The following is a 16,813-nucleotide window of genomic DNA, read 5'->3' on the forward strand; positions in this document are numbered from 1 at the left end:
GGAAAAGAAGTTGTTCCCCAAAATCTCCAATACATGCCCGCGGTCATCCGCTCCTTAATACAGTGCAGTTGTCCTGTCCCATGTGCAGAAAAAAACCCCAAAAGCATGATGCTACCACCTGCACGCTTCACAGTAGGGATGGTGTTCTTGGGATGGAACTCATCATTTGTCTTCCTCCAAACACGGTTAATGGAATTATGACTAAAAAGTTCCATTTTGGTCTCATCTGACCATAAAACTTTCTCCCATGACTCATCCAAATGGTCATTGGCAAACTTAAGACGGTCCTTGACATGTGCTGGTTTAAGCAGGGGAACCTTCCGTGCCATGCATGATTTCAAACAATGATGTCTTAGTGTATTACCAACAGTCACCTTGGAAACGGTGGTCCCAGATCTTTTCAGGTCATTGACCAAGTCCTGTCGCGTAGTCTTGGGCTGATTACTCACCTTTCTAAGGATCATTGAGACCTCACGAGGTGATATCTTGCATGGGGCTCCACTCCGATTGAGATTGACAGTCATGTTTAGCTTCTTCTATTTTCAAATGATTGCTCCAACAGTGGAGCTTGTTTCACCAAGCTGCTTGGCAATTTCTCCATAGCCCTTTCCAGCTGTGTGGAGATCTATAATTTTGTCTCTGGTGTCTTTGGACAGCTCTTTGGTCTCGGTCATGTTACAAGTTTGAGTCTTACTGATTGTACGAGGTGAACAGGTGTCTTTATGCAGCTAATGACCTCACACAGGCGCATCTGATTCAGGATAATATATGGAGTGGAGGGGGACTAACAGGTCTTTGAGGGTCAGAATTGTAGCTGATTGACAGGTGTTGAAATATTTATTTGGAGCTGTATCACACAAAGAAATCGTTAAAAAATCCTACATTGTGATTTCTGGATTTTTCTTTTTCGATTATCTCTCTCACAGTGGACACGCACCTACGATGAAAATTTCAGACCCTCCATGATTTCTAAGTGGGAGAACTTACAATATAGCAGGGTGTTCAAATGCTTATTTTCTTCACTGTACATTTGCACAAACCTACATGAGTGGAAAAGACATCACTGGACACTCCCACTCATTCACTGCCACTTCTGGCACCTCCATCAGACCTCCCAACATCATAACATCGCCAGCACCACAACAAACTAAATCCTTATAATGCTGTTTTTCTTGATTTTCCCCTCATATCACAACCGTCCCACCCCACCCCCCATTAGTAGGCCTCCTGGAAGCAAGTTGTTATTTGTGACATATCAAGCAGTACAATTAGTAAGCAGCCGAGCTCAGCGGTAAAGGCACCATGTGTTTGTAAGCGCTACACTAGGTGTTTGTTAGCTCTCCGACGAGTCCGGGAGAGACGGCTGCTATTCCCGCGCCGAGCTTCCCTGCAGACTCGTCTAATGGTGCAGGAAAGAATGGGCTCGGGGCGAGCCGGCAGAAATTGTTGCTTGACTGCCTTCATAACAAATTCTATTTGTTTTTTTTTTTTTTTATATTTTATAGACAAATGCTACTCAGCTGGAAATAGTGCAGTGGTGATTAGCCATGGGCGCCGCAGAGCTAAGCAAGATGTAATGATTTATTTCGGAGCCCCACAGTTTTTGATTAATGTTGTCCAAGCCAATGGCTCACACTCGTATGTTTTCCGTGGGGGCATATGGGGCTAGGGGGGTCACCTTGCTCGAGCTCAGGGCCTGGACCAGTAAACATGCTTCCACATGCAACCTAGCTAGCTGCTATGTGTGTGTGTGTGTGTGTGTGTGTAGGTGTGTGTCATGCCAAGACACAAGGCAAATCAACTTTTGCATTATCCTTCATACTACCTACATCCCCTTCTACTACTACTATATCTATCTTATCTATATCTAAAAAACTGCTGTCATCTGAAGAACATATCTAGAGTGAAGTCTTGTATGTGTCAAGCAGACCAGGAAAAGCTCATCCATGCTTTTATCTCAAGTAGACTTGACTACTGTAATGGTCTTCTGACTGAACCCCCCCCCCAAAAAAAAAAAAAAAAAAAGAGTATTAAACAGCTTCAGCTCATTCAGAATGCTGCAGCTCATGTTCTGACCAAAACAAAGCGGTCAGAGCATATAATGCCAATCCTAAATCCTTGCACTGGCTTCCAGTCAGCTTTAGAATAAGATTTGAAAGTTCTGCTACTGGTCTATAAATCACTGAACGATTAAGGTCCTGAATACATGAAATAAATGCTTACGGAATACAAACCCAGTAGAGCTCTGAGATCGACTCACTCGGGTCAAATAGTGGAGCGCAGAGTCCAAACCAAACACGGCGAAGCAGCATTTAGCTATTATGCTGCACACAAATGGAATAAGTTGCCCATAGAGTTGAGGTCAGCCCCAAGTCGGAATGTTTTTAAATCCAGGTTGAAAACTCTTTTTTTTTTTCTTATGCTTTTTAGAATATATCCATTTTTTGATCATATTACTTACCCTGTTTATGGTTTTAATTGTCTTTTTTTAATTTTTTGTTTGTCATTTGTATTGTTTTTATGCCATTTTAAATGTTTTATCTCTTTGTTTTCAAATGCCTTTAATCATGTAAAGCACATTGAGTTACCTCGTGCATGAAACGCACTATACAAATGCATTTGCTTTACTTTGCTTTGCTACGACACTACTACCACTACCGGAACTATGACAAAAATACTACTACTGCGACCAACACCACTACTACTCCGACTTCCACCATCATAACTACTACCCCAACTTCTCTTAGAACAACTCTTGCAACGACTAATACCACTGCTGTGACTCCTCCCAGCACTCATATTTGCTACCACTTTTATCACCACCACTCGTATTACCAGCACCATCGCTTCCATACTACTACTACAGCTGCCATCAGCCCTTGCTACTACAACTCCTCCTACTTCTAGTAGTAGTTCTACCACGACTACCACCATAACTACTACCACAACTGTTTCACCACAATGGACCTGGCTACTACAATACTAGCGTGGCTGTATTCTCTAGGAGATAATTCCTTAATGCAAAATTGCCATGGCGGTGAGGAGCTGTAATTCATGTATGTGCTTCTGCAGTTGTTGGGTGTCTCACATGTTGTGTTGTCAGTCAGCGTGTGGGGGTGGGGTGGGGGGGGGGTAGATGTTTGTGTTAATGAAGTGCATTAGCTTAATTAGTGGCCCAGAGAAGCGTCAGGAGGCCTGGACTGACGCGTGCATCTGCTGGAAAGAAAAATGGAAGAGAGTCCCATTCTTCTACGAGGGCTTCTGTTCGATAAAAGCATGTGAAACTTTTGGCTTTTGTGGCCGAGTCGTCATCCTGGCTTTCTCTGCAATAACTAATGAATCGCCTTTTCTTTTCTCGCAGTCAATAGCGAACCATTAATTTTTTTTTAGCTGTCCTTTTGAATGATTTTAGCTAAGTGATATTGGCGAGGCTTCCTGGCTTTGCGCTTTGTCTTCAGTTCTTTTTTTTTTTGTAACTTTGAAAGCAATGGCTCAAACAATGGGAGAATAGATGTGGAATGACACATACACAGTTACATTTAATACACCACGTAAATTTAAAAAAAAAATGTGTCAAAGGAACTAACTGCCATCCTGTATTTCCCTGTTTCACAAATGTTTTTCTGAAATTTTAAACAACAACAGCAACAAAACGGCATGAAAGCATATGTAGCTTTCACGTACTACATAGCGAGAGGGTTGACTTAGCAATGAGAAAGGAACAAATGTGCATATTTACGTCTGAAAAAGTCTACACACAAATGTTCATATACTCGGTTTTAGGGATGTAAAAAATTTCCACTATTCAGATGGCCTTTAACCTGTACAACTCAAATTAAAATGAAAACATTTTAATTTTTATTTAACATGAATTTGAATGAATGTTCATTCTGAACAGTATAAGAGGGTGTGCACTTTTATTACGACCACTATAGCCATCATAACTACTTCTACCACCACCACAACCATTGTTGCTTAAACAATTACTATTATTAATGATACCAAGATTACTACTACTGGTACTTCTACCAACACCACCACCTCTACCTCCGCCATTACTATCACGAGTATTACTTTTATCAACAGTACTACTTTTTATGCAACATCGAAGGAATAAGGACCCCGAAAGCCGCATCATTAATAGCCGTGCAATTCCGACTATTACTATTATCGTAATGTTATTATCATGGACTACAACTGCTATAATTGCCATTACTACCATTATTGCTACCACTGCTGTTTACAGTGCTGTACTTACTAGCAAAACAAATAGAGAAAAATAATTCCCGCACTTTTGCATTGTCCTGTACATCACCGAATATGACATCATGTCGATGAGTGTCTCATGTACGTAATTACCATCATCCTCTCCGTCCAGTTTTGAGCTCCGGTTAGGCAGGACATCACCAAAACTCACATCGGCCGCTTTTCTTCGGCGGCATCTCCGCCTCAGCAGCCGAGCTAATTACGTGGGAAGCGCCCCGCTCGGCCATCTGTCGACGCAACACGAGTATGATATACAGTAGCGCTCCCCCCCCCCATACACACACCCCACACCCCACAAAACACTCTTCTTGTATGGGCTCCCGACCATGAAATATGTGGCACTGAACCGAGTTCAAAGCCGAGTTTGAAGGTAAATCAGCGCCCGGTACGTTCTTTGCAGATGGCCAATGAAAGATGCACGTTGTAAATCTAAATGAGTCCATGGCTCGCTAATTTATGGCATCCAGGTTATATCTCCGGATTTTTTTTTTTGTTTTTCCTGTGTGTCATAAAAGGCTTCAAATTGTTGGAGTAGGCAAGAAAAGTGAAAATGCAAGATGACTAAATAGTGTTTTTATTGTGTTCTGTGTTTGTTTGACACTTTCTACTTTTGCTGTTAGACTTTAGTATACCCCCGACCACTACAATATTTCCATTACATATGGATTTTGATAGTACAGACAGTACTTAATAGAAAACAAGCGACCATCATGTATCATGACACGCTTTGATGCAGACACTTTCAAGTTGCTCATTTCGTGCTGGAATGAGAACGCTGATGTGTCAAGGATACCTGCTTCTAAAATAGCTGCATTGACATCAGTTCCTGTTCTACCTCAAGCAGGGGTCCTTGAGACCTTTTGTTACCTCCTGTTACGACAGACATGTCTACGCAATTTCATCTTGAATGCTGAAACTGATGGTATTTTTTTTTTTCCCGAACATTTCATGGAGAAACTGAAGGAGTTTTGGTAGCGCAGCTGTTAATGCAGCATAGCTTGGGGCATAAATCTTGCATTGGGTGCTGGTCTAATGCATTAAAAAAAAAAAAAAGAAATACCTTGATTTGATTTGAATGCATTTCCCCTCATTTTGCCTTCCAGACGCCGTCTTTCAGAACCACCCTCGGCTGCGCACACCCCCGCTGCCGCTCTCCCACTCCCACTCGCCCAACCACCTTCAGCACCATGCGGCCTCCATCAACTCCTTGAACCGGGGCAACTACACGCCACGGAGCAACCCCAGCCCGGCACCCACTGACGGCGGCTCCTCGGCGCCCCCCGACGGCCCCGCAGCCGGCGGCGCCCCGGATGCGGGCGGCACCCCGGACAACTGGCTACTCAACAGCAACATCCCGCTGGAGACCAGGTAGAGTGCGACTCCGTCCGTGTCCATGATGACCGGCGAGGTTCTTTCCAGTGAGACTGAGTACAACTTCTCATGCTCAATACGCTTGGTGTTGAAAAGAAGTAAAGTAAATAATGAAATGAGGAATATAGTTTTTCACTTTAGGGAAATCTTTTGCCAATACAACTGAAAAAAACTGACTTGGCAAGTTTTATTAGAAGAAGCAAACCATACAGTGGTATCTTTATTTATGAGTGCCCCAGTGAAAGTGTTTTTCGAGTCTGTGTTTTTTTCTTTTTTTTTGTATTTTGCGTTGAGAACCAAAATTGTGTTTACAAGCAATCTTTAAATGCACTGCTGCTCTAGCCAAGTAAAAATAAACAAACAGTCAAGCACAAATGCAAACACGATTGACGCCATTCCTCATACGCAAGTAAATGAAAAAAGCTCTGTGGTTACCCAGAATTCAGTGCAGTGATGATCTTTACTTGGATTTTTTTCTGTCAATATTGTAATGTGTAGTGTGTGGATTCGCTTTTTGTCAGGCTAAGGTTGGTATTTGTCAATTTAATTCATAAAACTCTGACTGTGGCTTGTTTTAAACGGCTAAGGTACTCAATATAGTTTTTGATTTCTCCTTGGAACAAGAGCCCAATTAACCTTTTGTAAGTCATTGCTGCATCTTTCAAATAAATTAGCCTTAAAGTTGACATTATCAGAGATATGCAGGTGAGTAATTGCACTACACTAAGCGCTCAGATAATGGATGGATGGATGACCTTTGAAAGAAATTCTGTGCGCCACTAAATCAGCAATAAATGATTCGTGATATAGCGAGGGATTACTTTGTTGTTTTGCTATTTTATAAACTGTATGTTGTGTTTTTTGTGGTGGTTGGAACTGATTAAATTATTTCACATCATTTCAATGGGGGAAAAATGATTTGATATACAAATAAACTGATTTATGAGCAAAGTTATCTCATAAGTTAAGGTACCACTGTATCTCTTATTTTACGCTAAACCAGTCATAAAATTGCAAGACGAAGCAAAAAAACACATTTTGACTTAATTTGAGCTATTTAATCATGATTCTGATTTGATTATTTAGTATCATGCTATACTAGCAAGTACAATTGTGATGACTTGAGGAGTACCCCTTCAGTCAGGATGCCAAGGCTCACAATTTTAACAAACAAGAGAAAAGTGCTGCTGGCGGGCCTTTTGTTTGCGTGTTGGTTACCGTGGTGACACGGCCAAATCTCAATTATAATCACATCGGATGTGAAGTGAAAAGCGCCGGAGACCCGTGTTTATGCCGCATTAATCAGCCGGCGTGTTGCGACGCATGTTCCTCGATGAGAAGCGCTCACGTCGAGTGTTATCGGTGTTAATGTGGGCCGGGTCTCATTATTACCACTCAGAACCGAATCAAGAAACGCGAACACTCTCCGTACGATAGCCTCACCATGACTGATGAATGTAGCCATTCAATAGGTTTATTTTTGTGAATCACACTGAAAAGGGATTCGATGACTGTATTTAACATTTTGGGCAACTTTGGAGTACTGTACTTTTGATATATTTATTCATATTCTGTACAGATTTTTGTAGTGACGACCAACACGATGCGGTGTAGCTAGTTAGGAAAGTATTTCATGTACATGTTTCAGAGTACATCTCAGTGCTGCTATGAGGCTGCAGGTAAAAGTGTCCAGCATAAGAAATAAATAAATAAAATTAAATGATTAAAAGTAGGATGACCTTGTTAATTCATTGATTTGTAGATTTTTAATTAGTATATGAATTTACATGGGATGCAATTTACACTCGTGTTTGTTTTCATAACAAGTTCCAGGGGTTAATGGGACCTTTTCTTTTTAAAGATGACAAAATGCTAATTCTTTTTCTTCTATTTTATACGTTAATTTTGATGAAAAAAATAAAACACCTGGACACTGGAATGTTTAAAACAAAACATTTTCAAGGGTAGTTTGGGAAAACATTATGGAAGTAATCTGTAATCTAAAACTGATTTTGCGTTATTTCCAGAATTTTCCACTTGTCATGGAAAAACATAGTACTGTATATTTTCAAAAGTAACTGTGTGGACATTGGAGAAAAACAGCAGAATGGGAGGGTTAAATAGCTCCAGGTCAATAGTTGCCACTGAGCATCTAGATTTTGCCACAGCTAATCAGTAGCTCAGGTTTTCTGACTTGCAAAAAAAATTTAAAAGGCGTGTCCAAATACGTTCTATGGGGCTGTTAACAAAGTAGGTGACAGGGTAACAATGGCCCTCGAAATCAAAATATGAATTGCGTCGTGGCGCGTCGCATTCCAATCTCAACAGTCCGTCGGTATCCAGCGTGATCTTTCTTTCCCAGGTATCTGTGCTCATTAAGAATTGGATTACTCCACCGCGTAAGGACTTCAAAAGCAGAACTTTTCTCTTGGAGCAGCAGCCTGCCGCATGTGGATGGGCCATTCCTTCATTGTTGTTTGCTTATGGAACTGACCAGGGCGAGCGGGAATATTAAGCATGAAGTGAAAACGTGCCTTACTTTGGCGAGGCTTGTGCACAAGCTTCATTAAGGCTGCTTCCTCACGCGAAAGCAATCGTAGTGACAAGCTGCTTTTGCAAATGTCGTCCCCGCAAAGCAACGGCAGTGCTAAGCATGCACCCCCCCCCTTCCTGCCCTCCCCCGCGTCTCCCAACATCCCCCGAGTTTCCTTGATGTTGCCTACTTGCCTCATGTATCCTGTTTCCACTTTGTTCCCTTTCTCCCTGGTGTTTTACATCTTCCGTTTGTCACTTATTATCCCACAGTCCCTAGTATCTTGCATCGACACTTAGTCACCTATGTACGGCATTACCCCAGATCCTTCACATTTGTCCCAAGGGTCTTCCAAGTTCCATTGGCTCCATCTGTAACACCCCCCCACACCTTCATCTCAAGTGTTGCCCGTGTTCTGTTTCCTATATACCCCGTTGCCTCTCTGTACTTCAACTTTGTCCCCAGTGTCTTCGTCTACCAGTTCTGTTTTCTCCACTATGCCACCCCCCCCGGTCTTTCACAATCCCTAAGTCCCTACAGTGTCTTCCATTGTACATTTCTCACCCATGTTTGCCATTTTCCTATGCCCTGCAACTTGAGCCCTACTGTCTTCCATTGTCTGTTTGTCTCCTATTTACCCCTTGACCAATATGTTCATCATCTTTGTCCCTTGTGTCTTGCATTATCCATTTGTCATCGATGTCACGCACCACCCTATACCCATGTACTTTGTACCACATGTCTTCAGTTTTTCGTTGCCCTACCTGTTTCACTGTGTCCGCTATGTTCCCTTAGTCCTGACTCTGTAGTGTCCTCATGATCTCTTGGTCCCCTATGTACCCTTCTAGCTTGATCCTTTGTTTTCCCTGGGTCCCCAAATGTTTCTCATCTAAGGACCCCATTTACCTTATGTCCTTTACTCTTGTCCCGCGTGTCTTCCTAGCTGCAGTGACGTACCTTATATCCTTCACATTTGTCCTTAGTGTCTTCCAATGTTCAGATGGCTCCATCCCTACCAAAATTTCCCATGTTCTTCACCTTTGTCTCATTTGGACTCTACTCCAAATCCTGTTTGGCAGCACGTATGTCCTTCCACTTTGGCCCTGGTTTCATCTGTTGGTTACCCTGTTCGGTATTCAAACTATTTTCTTCCCTGTTAATGAGTGGTGGCTTTGAGGGGACGACTTACCACTAGCAACGCATTTAAACCAATTGCACCAAATATTAGTCACCGTAAGGTTTCCCATTTGTAAGTGACACATTGTTCTCTTCCAACCACAACCTTACAAGGAGCCAGAACGCTCTAATGTTCATTACAGAGGAGCAAGACGCTTGCAGAGAAGGGCAGGGCTCGTACAAAACCAGGTAGGCCGGCGTGCCCAAATGATGGTTCAAGGGCTAATCCCACCTTTGTCGTCATAGTAGTGATAGTAGTAGTAATAGTACCAGTAGTTCCATAAGGTGTTCTATGTTCCCCGCTGTCTGTCCATGTTGAGCAGAACACTGTATTTTCTCTGTGCTCCCTGCACGAGCATCTCACCAGCGGCTTCATATCCATCTCTCCACCTGTGTGTAGAAACATAGCAAAGCAGGCATTCCTTGAGACTTTACAGGACAACCTCATTGAGATGGACATACTGGCGTCCGCTCGCCGCGACGGCGCCTACAACGACGGGTAGGTCGCATGCTTTCCCCGCTTCTGTCGCCAATGCCTTGCGCTATGTTTCCATCAGACATTCTCTGATCTCACAATGCCATCGGAGTGTGTGTGTGTGTGTGTGGTGTGTGTGTGTGTGTGTGTGTGTGTGGTGTGTGTGTGTGCCAGTAGCTCAGGCCGTCCCCATGTAGCCCTTTAGCGTATAATGAAGCGTAATCGCTAACTTAAGAGGGCGTGCAAAACAGACCCCGTATGTCCGATTGTGAGGCAATGCAAGCCCATTATTTTCTCCCGGACAATCAGTGAAGAAAAATAACGATACCTCGAAAGACTCTCGGTAGACCATGGAACCTCTTCCAAGCATGAAAGAAATGCTAGATAGCTGTAGATTGGTCCCTTGGGTTTAGCGACGAGATTAATACTGTACATAAGAGAAGCAAACCATGAAACACCCCCCCAAAAAGAGTTTCTGTTGAAAGTTTTTCGCTGAAGTCCTCAAGGTGGCGTTAGTTCATACAGCATAAGAACTGGAGGCTAAATCCTGAAATAATCCAATAGGACACAATACTCAATAGTTTCCCAATCGCCTACTGAAAACGTTTTGCATATATAACCATGTGAACATTGACAAATCAAAAGTTTTAACACCCCATGCCTGCTAGGAGCTGCAACATAGGGTGGCATAGCCTCACAAAAGTGGCAGTAATCCATTTAGCAAAATTCCTTGATCCGCACCTTTATCCTGTTCCGAAACCAATCAGTTAATTGGATTTTATGCTTAAGTAGTTTTAGTCTGCGAGTATAAACACAAGCGATTAAAACCTGTTCATACTCCTGTAATTGGATTTTTTTTTTAAAAAGCAATACAATATAAGAATAAATGAAAACAATGTGAAGTAAACCTACATGCATCCTCGCAAGACTTTTTTCATGGCAAAATGAAAAATGTCCTTTGAATAATGATCAAACATGGATGGTTTACAGAACACCCTCGTATTCACTCAGGAGAACCTGCTTGAAAAAAAAAAAAGTAAGAAATTAGGGGGAAAAAAATGAGCCCCACACCAAATTCACTGGTCGACACGACATTGGACGGACACATCTACTATAAAAAGACTCTCGAAAAGCTTAAATGCGTGGGGTTAAACAGGAAGTCAGTAATTTTGGTTTAAAGCAACGATTTTGGACGGATTCCAATGCTTGTAAACTGACGAATTCCAACTTGGGAATTTCCCTAAATTAGGTGAATTGTTAAAATATTTTTGCCCAATATATAGTCCAATTAAATTGTATGAGTGTCTTCTTCTTCTTCTTTTCCTTTCGGCTTGTCCCATTAGGGGTTGCCACAGCATGTCATCCTAGATGAACGCATATTTGTTTGGCACAGTTTTACCCCGATGCCCTTCCTGACGGAACCCCTCTGCATTTAGCCGGGGAGAGAAACTTACAGCACCTGGTCTTCCCAGGTGGTCTCCCATCCAAGTACTAACCAGGGCCAAACCCGCTTAGCTTCCGAGACCTGACGAGATCGGGCGTTCTCAGGGTAGCATGGTCGTAAGCATTAAATTGTATGAGTGTAAGGGTCCTAAAAATTAACCTGCCAAAACGCACTCTTTAGCGCCGTCTGGAAGACCAGAAGAAAAAAAAAACAGCTTCAGAAGCTAGTTTGACTAACTTGAGCCTAGAATTGAGGGTGGGGACATTGAATGTTGAGACTACAAAAGGAAAACCTCACGAGTTGGTTGACAGGATGATTAGGAGAACGTTGATCATTGTGCATCCGAAAGAGCATGCAAGTCTACAAGTTCAGGGGCAGGATTTAAATTATGGGAGATGGGAAGAGAAATGGAGTCGGGGATATTTTAAAGAAGGAGCTGGCTAAGAATGTCTTGGAAATGAAAAGAGTATCAGATCGAGTGATGAGGCTGAAACTTGATATTTAGGGTGTTATGTATAATGTGAGAGTGACCTAGACTTGAAAGAGAAATTCTGGAAGGAACTAGATAAAGTAGTTCTGACCACCCCAGACAGCGAAAGAGGTGTGATTGGTGCAGATTGTAATGGACATGTTGGTGAAGGAAACAGGGGCGATGAAGAAGTAAGTACGGCATCCAGGAAAGAAACTTTGAGGGAAAGATGGTGGTGGACTTTGCAAAAAGGATGGAAATGGCAGTAGTGAACACTTTTTTCCAGAAGAGGCAGGAATATAGAGTGACCAACAAGAGCGGAGGTAGAAGCATGCAGGTGGATTATATTTTGCGCAGATTATGTAATCTGAAGAAGTTTACTGACCGTAAGGTAGTGGTTGGGGAGAGTGTAGCTCGACAACATAAGATGGTGGTGTGTAGGATGACTCAGGTGGTGGGTAGGAAGATTAAGAGGACAAAGGTAGAGCAGAGAACCATGTGGTGGAAACTGAGAAAGGAAGAATGTTGTGCGGCCTTTCAGAAAGAGGTGAGACAGGCTCTCAATGAACAGGAGGAGCTCCCGGATGACTGGACTACTGCAGCCAAAGTGAGCAGAGAAAAAGGCAGGAGAATATGTGAGATATCTTGTTTGAGGAAAGGGGAGATTCAGATTTGGTGGTGGAACCACAAAGTACAGAAAGTCATACAAGGAAAGAATTAAATGAATAAGAGAGAGGACTAAGGAGAGGCAGAAGGAATGCATTGAGGAATTAAGATTAGCCAAAGTAAAACAGAATATATGTGTATGAATGAGAGAGGTGGAGGGGGAAGAGTGAAGCTACAGGGAGAAGAGAGGGCGGGGACAACTTCAAATATTTGGGGTCAATAATCCAGAGCAATGGTGACTCTGGTAAGGAAGTAAAGACGCTGTTCCAAGCAGGTTGGAATGGTTAGAGGAATGCGTCTGGTATGTTATGTGACTCTCTCTTTCTCCTAGGGCAAAGTTTATAAAGTAGTGGTGAGGCCGGGCATGAAGTGCGGATTAGAGATGGTGGCACGAAAGAGACAACAGGAAGCAGAGCTGGAGGTGGCAGAAATGAAGATGTGGAGGTTCTCTCAAGGGGGAGCAGGTTGGATAGGATTAGAAATTAGCTAACGGGAGAGGGGGAGCCAAATCATTCAAAGAAGGCGCTGCAGGGGAATCTTTATCATTGACAGCAGTTTTAATCGATAAAAGCCTCAAATACAACAACTGCTATGAGTAGCCTATAGAGGTTTAATACTCCATGGTCAGGTTGTTACATAGTAATTTTTTAAATAGGTGTCAAAAAAATGGAAGTCATCACTCCTCAAGTTGTGCCACCATGTCTGCCCTGCCCCTGTACTTAAACGTAACACATGTTCCCAGTCATGTCCTCCGTGCCGCATCGTAACGAGACGTTTAATCACTCGCGTCCACCTCTTGTAAACGTGTCAGTAAAAGGGCCTTGACAGTGGCGCGGCCGCCTCTGATGGAACGCTAGTGCGGCCCCTCTCACGTGGCCCGGGCGCTGTCCTCAAAGGACGAATGAATGGCCTTGGCGTGCACGCACTTCTGCGCGTTCCTGGAATTGCTCCTTGATTCTTTCCCCTGGATATGTTAAAAAAAAAAAAAAAAAAAAAAAAAATCAAGGCGGCTACTATGATTTAATATTGATTCTCTTAGCAAAGTCTCGTGCAGGAGTCCTCAACTACTGATCATTTGGGTCATTTAGCACAAGGATGAAAAGAGACTGAAGAAAATTTTCCTGGTAGGTAGCGAGCGAGATGGATGGATGGATGGATGGATGGGAAAAGAAATCTTTTGTTGATAAAAATGTTGAAGATATGACAACAAAAACAGGAAGTAGACAACTGGCAAGATAAATTTGGTAAAAAACCTGCACATGAATCGTTATTGTTTGGAAAAAACGTAGAAGAAAATGTAAAATGTTGATCCTGTACTGGTTTGTTTTTGTCAAGATATTATTGCTTGATATGAACTCAGCCCCCGGGCTCAAAAATGTTGGGGACTGCTGTTTTCGTACGTTTTATGTCTCGCGGCTAATCCAGCAGCAGGGTTACTATGGCGACGGTACAGAGTGTGCCTGGGAACACAATTACACTTCATAGACAGCCAGCGTTGACATCGACTCAAATCACTTCTCTCCCCGCAGGCATTTCCTGTTCAAGCCAGGGGGAACCTCGCCCATGTATTGCACCACTTCGCCGGGGTACCCGCTGACCTCCAGCACGGTGTACTCGCCGCCGCCGCGACCCCTGCCGCGCAGCACCTTCTCCCGGCCCGCCTTCAGTCTCAAGAAGCCCTACAAGCACTGCAACTGGAAATGCGCTGCCCTCAGCGCCATCCTGGTCTCCGTCACGCTGCTCTTCTTGCTGGCCTACTTCATCGGTGAGTTCCAGCCTTTTGTTTTCTGTGCAGCTTATCCTCGCCAACATCTGTCTTCCATCTGTAGCATGCTTCCATGTTGTCTACTCAAAAGATGTGCTGATCTCAAATCCAAAGCAACACCGCTATCTACTAGCATCTGCTTGTCATTTCAGTCACGTAGAAGATTGAATTTCACAGACGAGCTGGGCGAGAGCCAATTTCCAACTGTTGAAAATTATACGCGATGAATTTATTAGTCAGTGGCAGTTAACAGTTGGGTTCCGGCAGTGAATTAGTTAATTGAAGACTTGCCTTGTAATTGGCTGGCGACCAGTCCTGGTGGTCCCCGGGCTCGTGCCCGAAGTCAGCTTTGATGGTCTCCAGGACACTCGCGACCCGAGTGACAGTATCCACTACAGAAAATGAATAGATAAATATCACTCTAACATTTGTAACATTTTGCCAATAACAAGTGAAGATTTTGACATTTTTTTTAAGTTCACTGTATATATCTGCAATTGTTCACCAACAGCATATTTAATTTTTTCATTTTTCTGTCTGTCACCCTCAGTCGAAAAAAAAATGTACAACACAGTTGTAAGGTAGTACAAATACACAGGTTTGAAGACATGGGTGGGTGCTTTTCAAACTAGTCATGTCAATTCCTTCTGTGTGTTGGGAGTTGATTTTGCTTGAATTAAAAAATGCATTTCATTTCTTTGCATTTTTTAAGGCCGTTTTTTGCAGTGTTTCATTGCTTTGTCACAAGCCAGCTAACCTTGACCGGGATAACGTTGTCACTTGAGAAAAGTGCAATCACCGTTCTTGCTGATGTCCGCTCCTCAGATAAGAAAAGACTTGCCCATTTTTATATTTCTTTTTTAATAAATTTCCCCCCAACCTGCGCAGCCCAGCTGGCTAAAGGCTATCTCTGCGCTATTAAATCAGCTCTCTGTCTTTTGGCCAGCCCCTAAGTGAATCACGCACGGGTAATGTACGGTATCATTTATCTCGATGATCTTTATTTAATACGGTTCCTGATTCTTTCTGACGGTTCAGAGAGCCGACATTTGTAAAGATGCCAAGAGGTGGGATAAAACTCGAGATGACCATTCACTTTTTTCCGCTCGCAGTTCTGTTGATAATGTGGATGCAAATGATTTTCCACCTCTATATTTAATAGTACAATTTAGAATACTTAAACCACAATTGGCAAAGTGGTCATTTTGGCCTTTCTATATTTAAGAGTCATTGTGTGTGTGTGTGTGTGTGTATATATATACCTCCATCAATCCATTTTCTTAGCCACTTATTATCCTCACAAGGGTCGCGAGAGTACTACAGCCAGGGATAGCTGGGATTGAACCCGGGTCCTCATAACTGTGACGCCAACACTTTACTCCACCGTGCTGCCATCTCTCTCTCTCTCTCCTCTCTCTCTCTCTCTCTCTCTGTCTCTCTCTCTCTCCTCTCTCTCTCTCTCTCGCTCTCTCTCTCTCTCTCCTCTCTCTCTCTCTCTCTCGTCTCTCTCTCTCTCTCTCTCTCTCTCTCTCTCTCTCTCTCTCTCTCTCTCTCTCTCTCTCATATATATATATATATATATATATATATTATATATATATATATATATATATATATATATATGTATACACACACACACACACACACAGGTATACAAATTTTTGAATACTTTTTTTCTCAAATGAAACTCTTATTTATTCATTTATCTCAGTAAACAGTTGGTTGATACATAACTTGTAAATAAAACGTGTTTTTTACATATTTTAATGTCCATCCATCCATTTTCTTTGCCACTTATCCTCCGGTATCCTAGCTGTCAACGGGCAGGAGGCAGGGTACACCCTGAACTGGTTTAATATATTTTATTAAATGTTTTTTAAATTAATTATGATTTACTGATGATAATAAAATGTATTCCATATTTCGCATGTGCATATGTACATACATTTTTTTTCCATTAACAAGTGACCTGCCCTATCTCTACCTTTAAAAAAAAAAAAAAATAATAATCTAATTTGTCTGTTGACCATAAATGGCTTCCCACCCCTGACTAATTCCTATGACTCATATTTAATACGGTTGTTGTGTGCTTTTGCAAGATTACAAAATGCTAAAAGGTTGAATAAATACTCGTGATGACCATGAACGTTTCCCTTTTGAAGTTCTCATGATTATCTGCTATCAGATTATGATCTATTAGCAGGTTTAATGGTGCAATTTGGAGCCCCTCGAATGCATAAAAGGGGCAGTCGAAAAACACGTCTGGACTTTTAATTGCTGGCTTTTGCACGCGACCAGCTCGAATGTTATCCCAGCGATACGTTTGGGTCAAAGTCAGCCGCCATCACGTTGGGATGGAGATTGTCAACACAGGCGTCTCGTGATGACTTTTCCTCATCCAATATATGAACTCAGCCAACTCGCGACCTTGAAGTTAATAAGGAATTTTGAAATTAATTCTGTCAGTCAGAAATGAATCAAGCACAGTTTAAGCTCAGTTCAGCTATGCAAGTAAATAGCTATACAGCCGTGTGATGAGATAATGAATTTAATTTTTAGTTGTTGTTGGTGTCTGGAATTTGCAACATTTTTGTGAATATTTGTAATAGTCTGAGTCGTGTGAATATGTGGAAGTATGAGGAGTAAAG

At 42.4% G+C, this 16,813-nt stretch overlaps 1 protein-coding gene and 1 pseudogene across 10 annotated transcripts in view; one reads left to right on the forward strand and one right to left on the reverse strand.

Annotated features, from left to right (window-relative positions):
* tenm4 (teneurin transmembrane protein 4) overlaps positions 1–16,813 on the forward strand; it is a 298,762-nt gene that overhangs the window by 173,916 nt on the left and 108,033 nt on the right. For 8 of the 10 annotated variants that reach the window (XM_061826837.1, XM_061826843.1, XM_061826845.1 and 5 more), the window contains 3 exons: positions 5,370–5,634; positions 9,747–9,845; positions 13,930–14,165. In XM_061826837.1, coding sequence (XP_061682821.1) covers positions 5,370–5,634; positions 9,747–9,845; positions 13,930–14,165 — 600 coding nt within the window. The remainder of the gene's footprint in view (positions 1–5,369; positions 5,635–9,746; positions 9,846–13,929; positions 14,166–16,813) is intronic. The other 2 variants (XM_061826844.1, XM_061826846.1) reach the window with 1 other exon arrangement.
* Positions 11,269–11,387, reverse strand: LOC133505405 (5S ribosomal RNA; annotated as a pseudogene).

The sequence above is a fragment of the Syngnathoides biaculeatus genome, chromosome 8, assembly GCF_019802595.1.
Source record: "Syngnathoides biaculeatus isolate LvHL_M chromosome 8, ASM1980259v1, whole genome shotgun sequence".
NCBI lineage: Eukaryota > Metazoa > Chordata > Actinopteri > Syngnathiformes > Syngnathidae > Syngnathoides > Syngnathoides biaculeatus.